This window comes from Plectropomus leopardus, chromosome 4 (assembly GCF_026936395.1).
Source record: "Plectropomus leopardus strain MGB_pleo_1.0 chromosome 4, ASM2693639v1, whole genome shotgun sequence".
In the NCBI taxonomy this organism is placed as follows: Eukaryota; Metazoa; Chordata; class Actinopteri; order Perciformes; family Serranidae; genus Plectropomus; species Plectropomus leopardus.
The window spans coordinates 12,892,061-12,900,499 of record NC_142179.1 but is presented as its reverse complement, the minus strand read 5'-3'; the positions used below and the strand labels follow the sequence as shown (position 1 = coordinate 12,900,499).

The 8,439-nt window shown below is 39.7% G+C and overlaps 1 protein-coding gene across 1 annotated transcript; it reads right to left on the bottom strand.

Moving 5' to 3' along the window:
- Nucleotides 1–5,312: 5,312 nt before the first annotated feature.
- On the bottom strand, nucleotides 5,313–6,486 carry LOC121944092 (uncharacterized). The gene is made up of 2 exons (XM_088076034.1): nucleotides 5,677–6,486; nucleotides 5,313–5,550 (listed from the first exon to the last, which is right to left on the bottom strand). The coding sequence occupies exons 1-2, from the start codon at nucleotides 5,816–5,818 to the stop codon at nucleotides 5,381–5,383; spliced, it is 312 nt and encodes a 103-aa protein (XP_087932160.1). The 5' UTR covers nucleotides 5,819–6,486; the 3' UTR covers nucleotides 5,313–5,380.
- Between the last annotated feature and the right edge of the window lie 1,953 nt (nucleotides 6,487–8,439).

The window sequence follows — 8,439 nt, the reverse complement described above, 5'->3', positions numbered from 1 at the left end:
CACCCTCCAGGAGTATACAACTGGATGGCAGCAGCTGGAGCTAGGCATCGCCATGGGATGCTCTACATCCCCCATACTCTTTGTGGCCACCTTTGAAATAGTTCTCATTGCAGCAAGGCAGGTGGTGGGAGAAGTCAGATTGCAATCTGGTCAGAGACTGCCCCCGGTGAGAAGTTTCATGGACGACATCGCCACCCTCCTGCCGACAGCGCCCTGTACATCGAGGTTGCTGAGGAGAATGAATGACTGAATGTCCTTGGCGAGGATGAAGATCAAGCCTGCCAAGTCCCGAAGTCTCTCACTCAGGAGGGGAGTCAGGAACAGCAACACCATCTTCATTGTGGGCGGTGAGAGGATGCCCCTGCTGGCCCAACAGTCCATCAAAAGCCTTGAGAGGCCGTACACGGCAGAGCTTTCTGACAAGCATGCAGGGAACAGCGTCATGAAACAGCTGACGGTGAAAACTCAAGGTGTGGTGCTATCACACCACACTTTTCCAGAGGATAATGTGACTTTAAACTGTGTGGAATTACCTCATCCACGGTAAACAGGGTGGACATAAAGGCCACCAAGATAAAAGAAGATAAAAACCAAGATCTCCACCAAGGGCAGTTCTTGCCACCCAGGTCTGCAGCATGAGAATCGATCTCGGCAGAAAGCTGCAGTTCCCCAGGGAGATCACCAGAACAAGCCTCCCCCGGACATACGTAGTGATGTGGTCCAGCAGCATTAAGACCATAACGAGCTAACTGTCCCATGGAGGAGGGGATTGAAACTGCCTCAAAGAGGAAGATGCTAAAGTATTCGGACCTCGCTGCTGAATGCAAGGAGTCAGGCTGGAGAACCATCATCTATCCGGTCGAAGTGGGATGCCGTGGCGTCGTCATTACATCAGCTGTTCGCCTTATGAGGGACATGGGTGTAACCGGTGCACACCAACTGAAGGCCCTCAAAGGCTGCACCTCGACTGCTACACCACCAGGAGATGTTCCGGGTTGAAAGGAGCAAAATGTTGGTGACTGGTGGTACCCGCCTGATGACCCTGCACCTAGCCGACCACTGGGCACCGGAGGAGGTGCGGCAGGCAGTAATGGCACAGCAGGATAACACCTACCTGTAACCTCTACTCAGTAGAGATTATAGTTGCTGAACATTAGGTTGCATTTTCATTGATTTAGCAAGCTTACATTTGCATTTAGCTCAGCACCACTGTGCCTAAAAACAGCCTCAGAGAGCTGCTACCATGGCTGTGGACTATTTCAGTCTTGTTTTAGTTACGGACTTTTGCATTCCTTCATCAGTGGTGTATAGCCTTGATGAACAGTGTGTGGTTTGGTAAAATATCATACTGGACAATGAGTGGGTGACCTTGCCAATGAACAGTTTATTTCTGCGGCAGATGCTATAGTGAGTTTCTTCCACAGTGTTAATATTCATGCAAAGACATATTTCCCAATATTGTAGAAGAATTAAGTTTAATCTTAGACAAAATACGTCATTACTGTACTGTGTGTGTGTGTGTGTGTGTGTGACAGACAGTGTATTTACAATATGTAGCTATGTGTATTCCACTGTATTAAAATATGTCCTTGGAAATCAGTATTAAGCAATGACGCATGCATTTCTCTTCATTTTTGTAATCCAATCTGTTCCAGAGACAAACTCTGAAATAGCTTTCATAGTGGTTGATCATTGCTCAGAATCATAATTAAAAAGGCTTAATACCGAGAGCACAGAATAATACACCGCTGTGTGCTGAAACTGTGAGAATACAGGTTTGCTTGTGACCCCTCTCCATCACAGCCCTAATCTCTTACATACTGTACATCTGTGGATCCTCAGTCTGAATGAATGTGCAGCTCTTAATGGGATTATCCCACAAGCCTCAGTGCTCTTATTCCCCTTGAATTCCTCCTAACTGGCTTGCTTTTGATCTTCTCCTTACGTGGAATTAATCTCAAACCTGCTCAGCCGCGATGATTCAATTAACTAGCGGATGTCTTTTTTTCGCTCGATGTGTTGCAATTTTCAGTCTTCATTAGAGAATGAAACGCGCCTTGGATGCCATCGAATGAGATAAAGTCTGATTATTTGTTTCGAGCACTGGGCACAGCCATCTTGAACACTCTGTAATGTATTTATAGTGGCCTGTGATGGTGGATGGGAAATTAGTTTGTCACTTGTTAGACCTAAAGGGGTCATAAGTCCTTGTGGATGAGATGCAACCCTATAAAGAAAGAGACATGCTTGTGTTATTAATAACACTAAAGTAACAGAAAACGGAAATGATGTTTATTTAAGATATTATCCACAGTGGACTGGTTAGTGAATACATCACTGAGAGAAAAATTCACTACTGCTAGTTTATTATGCTTTTCTACCTTTCTGTCATTACATGTTTTGTCAATGACAGGGTATTTTTTTTTTTTGGCTATTATAGATATATTATAGATCTGACTTGATCCTCAACATTTGTATAATAAGCCTCCATCATAGACAGTAGAGAGATGACAGGAAGTGATGATTGAGAGTTGCAAGAAAATTGTTGCTTTTAATCTGCAAGTAACAAGCAGGGCCTAACTATAGCTGTCATATAAATATAGTAGATAATAAATTCCACTATTGTCACAATAGTCTCTACGAACTGTAAATCTTTTGTGTATTTATAAGTAAACTTTTTTTTAAATAAACAATCATTACTCGCTGGCTACTTAGGCCTAAGATTTTTTTTGCACTTCATACATGTAGGTTGACAAAGCAAAAGTAAAAAAAAAAAATGTGTGAGAATGGTTAGCATTATTGCACCTCCGCAAAGTAAAAAATAAAATAAAATCAAACACACCCAGTATGTTGCATCAACAACAGGTTCATCCTGGCTCTGGCTAACATGCTAAATGCTAACATAATCCCTCAATGGTAAATTCAACATTCATACGGACTTTTACAGTTCTTCTGAGGAACTTTGACCTTCAGTGAGGTGTGTTATGACTATCTGCTGTAATCGTTGATCTCTGATGTGATTGCAGAGTCTTCTTCAGCTCAAATGTCAGAAAACTTTGGTGGGCACAGCGCGACAGAGACAGTGGGCTTGTGCTTTTGGAATGAGCGAGGAGTGAAGTTGAACCTGGAGCAGATTGCAGAGGACCTTGCAGTGCTTTCAGAATGACATTCAGACAGGTGAGTACAACAACACACTCATTTTTGTTACTCTTCCCAGAAGATGTTTTGAAGCAACATGCGTTGTGTGTGCACTACATGTGCAATTTCTACACTGCTCTCTTTGCTGTAAAGTGTTCAGCCCTGCAGTCTTTGTGGAGTTGACATTGTTTGCACATCTCTGTTGTTTGCTTTGGTGATGTCTGCTGTTGATACTATAACAAGTGTCAGTTTATTAAGCCTAATTCATCAGGCTTTAAAATGAATGTTGCTGCTGTGTCCAGTTTTATTTATTTTTGGTCATTTTGTCTTAGTTTGTCTTATTTCTGGCAGGCTACAAAGTACCCTCTATTGAAAAGGAATCTATTGCTTGTTTTAGACATAGCCTGACATAGCATCTGTGTTGTGATGTGTGATGTGAAAAAAGCACCTTATCCATTGGTGATTTACAGCATCTGCAGGTGGCGAACAGAACAACACATCAAGTGTAATTTTCCCTAGTATAATCCAGCAAAGCAAGAATAACATGATCTCAAGGTTTAAAATGTAAGAGCAGACAGGAAAATCAACCATCTTGATCCTTTTTTAATGGACAGCTTGGCTTATGTTGGAAGCTGGGGAGACAGTCAGCCAGTAAATCCCCGCTGATATGTACATACAGTATATGCATTTTACATGCCTGAGGAGACCATAAATCAACATTACATAACTGCAAGACAAATACAGATAGTAATTCTTTACATCTATAGATGAGCTTTTATAGGTGAAAACATGCTTTTGTATCTACTGCCCAACACACCAGTTTATGAATATGACCCCAGCTCTGTGGCTTCAGAATGCATTAAATCAATCTGCTTCACAAGTTGATATCAGCAACTGACCCCAGCGCAAACATATCACAACAAATAACATACCCTGCGTCATTCACACACTGCGTGCATGTAATTTACTGCACTATATCTGTGATACTGTGATGAATGCAGTTCACACACAGGCAGAGAGGAGTTATTTTGTGACACTAGACTAATTACACAATGGAGAAACCCCAGTTATTTAGTTTTGCCTTTTATTTGGCAGACCACACTAACCTCAAGAGTAATTGAACAAAGTAATGTAAGTTTATTTATATGTAGTCATAGTGTAATAAACCACTTTAAACAGAGATCAGAGCTGATCATGAGGCTGGTTGTGGTTTTGATCTGCTCTTTCGGAGGTGCACACTGGGTCAGTTGGTGATTTCTCTGCAATGTTTTTACTTTCAAAAATGTCCATTAATTACATAATTGCAATATAATTATCACAGTAAATCAAACTGGTTTATGGTCTGCAACTTCTAATGCAGCTTTTGCTTATTTTACATCAATCATAGCTGCTATTTTGTACCTAGCTAGTCAACAGTCACATCGTATTTAAATTCTAAGTTCCCAAAACAAGGTACGGCCAAAAAATTCCAACCCTTGCAGCATCTGGGCCACTTACATTAAAACACTGCTTAATAACAAAACAACAATAGAAAATTTGTAAGAGTAACATTCTTCAGAATGAGCACTTTTGGTAAATATGTTACATAGAAATGTTAAAAAAGAAGTTGTTCATCAGACTGACGCACACAAATAGTTTTGGATTTGGTAATCTCACCATTCTCAGTGAAAGTGTGCCATTTTTTGATTTCTCCTGTATTGCCCTCTACTGTCTGATTACATTAACTACAACAATGATAAAGCATGGTACACCCTCCAATTGAAGTCATTTTCAAAAAAGTTCCTGAAACATAAAGCTTACATGATTGAGATAGCTATAATTACGCTTTGTTGGTTGAAAGGAACCAAAAGACACCTGCAAGTAAATGCAGTCTGAAAGAAAAAGGGTGTGGCAAAGCTGCTGTTCAAATATGAGCAAAAGTTGGCATATTGTTAGTAGTATTTTAATAACAAATATTTAAAAATGTACAGTGTCTTTTAAGGATGTAAGTAAGAACAAAATAAGCAGAAATTACACTTTACAAATAATCAGAATAATTAAAGATGTTAAAAGCAAATTCTTGTCATTATTCCTCCAGGATTATAAATTTTAACAGCTTCCCTCAAGGGCTCCAAATATCTTTCAAAGATAACCACTGCTTAAAATGTCTTTGATTACCAGGATATTTCCCTCACATTAAAACATTTAAGGCACCACAGCAGATTGTTACAGCATGAAAATGTAAAAATTAGGGTGTTTGGACTTAAATGAAGAGTGTGATGATTGCTGAAGGTACTAGAATAAGAGGGAGAAAAACTCCAGTGTGTCTGGCTCCATTACACAAGTCTTCGGCACAACATCTGACACCCACAGAATCCACGTTACTGCATACATCACTTCTCATGCACTCTTTTGTGACCATGTTTTCAGCCACTGCAGCAGAGAAAGACAGAGAAAATTCCATTAAATAAAAAATATGTGATAAGAGCCACAGAATTACAGTTCAGACTATGCAAATCACACCTTAGAAGAAAAAATATGGCTGTAAATTCAGCTTACCAATGGTGGTGGCACAGCGGTCGTAATGGTTAGGACAGTTCCAAATCTGTGTGCAGGTGCCAGGGTTTGCACCCCAGCAGGTGAAACACTTTAACCCACCCACTGCAGGCAAAGCAGAATGCAAAATGTTCACAAGGGTCATTAAAAATTTAACTTCTGCATTATTTTTTATTGTGATTGCTCACCTTTACTGCACTTACCTGCTGCCAGCATCGTACAGATTAACACCAAAGATACAAACGGCTTCATTTTGAGTCTTTTATCAAATGGGAAAATGCAGAGAATTGAAAACATGCCGGACCTCTAATGTCAAATGAAAATGATCTGCTTTCTTGTGGGTTTATAGCCTAAACAAACCCCACTACACTGGCTGAGTACCAATAACTAATTTCGTTCAGACACTTCACATTAGGGGAGTGTCCATCAGCTGTTCTTTAATACCGATCATTTATTTATACATGTTAAGGGCTCTCTACAGTCCCACCAATTCATCCATAATCCAGCTTTCAAAGGAATTCTAGTGTCAATAAGAGTTTGCGTAACTTGATTTTAAAGTGTGTCTTTTGTTTCTGTGTAAGACATTCATCCAAAACACTTGAGTCATGTGTTGAAGTTGAAGCTGCCACACCTGGAGATGTCAATGTGTAACTAATCAATGTTTGTACAGCCAAAATGACTTTGCAGGTTTCTTAGTAGAACTGCAAATGCTGATGATACACTCTTAAGGGACAATTCACTTCAAAATCAAAAACAATATTTTTCCTATTACCAGATTGCTGTTTATCAGTCTAGATTGCTTTGATGTGAGTCGCTGAGTGTTGGGGATATTGGTTGTAGAGATGTCTGCCTTCTCTCCAATATAATGGAGCTAGATGGCACTCGGCTTGTGGTGCTCAAATCTCCCAAAATATATATTTTAAAAACTCAACATCAATGTCTTTTTCCAGAAATAATGACAGAGTTACTCAACATAATCTAGAGACATGTTTTGAGCAATTTCATGTTCTTTCTACAAAACTACACCAGCCAACCAAATCACCGTGCAGAAAAAAATGTGCATCTACTGGAGAGGCTCATGCTTGTGACGGAGCAAGATGTAAACATTAATGGCGTCCTCCTCAGCTGAGCTGTAACGTTAGCTGGCTCAGTAGTGCTAGGTGAGCTAGCAGTAGATGCTTCCGTCTGTGTGGTGAAACAGTTGGCAATTCAGTTTGCTAGAAATAAAAATAGCTCCCACATAAAACTGCTTACAAGGTCTAATGATTGTCTCGAGTAACGAGGTCATGATTTCAGGAAAGAGACATCGCTGCTGAGTGTTTTAAATGTACTCTTTAGGCTCTTTGAGCATCACACGCTAAGTGCCATCTAGATACATCATATTAGAGAGGAGGCAGACATTTCTACGGCCGATTTCTCTAACACTCTGCAACTCACACCAAAACTATATTGATTGATAAACAGCCCTACGGGTAAGAGAAAAGATATGTATGTTTGATTTTTGGGTGAACTTTCCCTTTAAGTGGTTGAAAAACCCCACACTACAATTGGTTCTGTGTGATGTGGCTATTCACCATCCCTGCACAGGAAATTCAATTTCAGCATCCATCAGATAAATCCTTGCCCTGTTCAGGTTGTAATAACTGCAGCATTAATTCTTTACTAACACACACTCATACACACACACAGTTTCTGTGTGTGCTGTTTAGTGTCGATCTCTAATAGCATTAATAGAGCTACGTCATTAATCTGCTTCCAGAAAAGGAAGAGTGACTCTGTAGGCAGCAGGATTTAAAAGGGCCACTCACTCAAATAATTAAAACACTAATTTCTCATGGCAGGATGCCTTTATTTATAAAGTATAATCCCCACGTCTTGGCAAAGCATGTCAATAAGATGAAATTGGCTATATCATACTGTAGTGTCAACCAGCCATCTCTGTGTGGCCCATCTGCTGTCTGTTGGTAATGAGCTTGGCCTTTCACCCCTGGATTAAAGGCAGATGAGGTCTGAATGCCAGGTTAACCCCCAGCTGCTGAAGAGTAATCTATCCTTTGGGGAACTTTTTTATTCCTGATGCTACTAATTTATTTTTAGAATAGAAATTTACTTGCTTCAGTAACCGTGGCTATAGTTTTTTTTGCGAGTCAGGACAAGCAAGGGTTGAGCACTTAATTATAGAGTGGCAAAGGTCATGACATTATTGTCCAGTATAGCTCTATCTTGTTAAGTCTGGCAGTCGGCCATGGCTTAATGACGGCATCTCTGTCTGAGGGAGAACTAGCAGAGCAGTGGTAAGTGTCTTTTATGTTTGACCTACACGCAGCACTGTTTTATTGACTTGTTTTGCATTAGTTTATAGGAATTAAAATTGTATAATAGCTGTGGCTTTTTAATCTAACTTAATGTTTGTCGCATATGCGGTAAAAAAATATGACTTGATTGGATTTGATAGAAAAGCAGTGGTGAAAGAATTACTCAGATCTTCTACGTTAAGTAAAAGTATTGATTAAGAATGCAAAGTAATCTATTACAAGTAAAAGTATTGAATTCAAATCATTACTTAAAAAACAGTACATAGGTACTCTGAAAAAATGCACTAAAAGTACAAGAAGAAAATGTACTGGATAGAAATGCCCCCTGTGGCTGGCTTTATTTTACAGATAGTGGCATATCAATGTGGAGTCAGCATTTTACTGTTGTAACAGGACAACGTGGAGCTATTTGAAATTACTTTATAAACTCTTTGGTTATTTAATGTTTAAG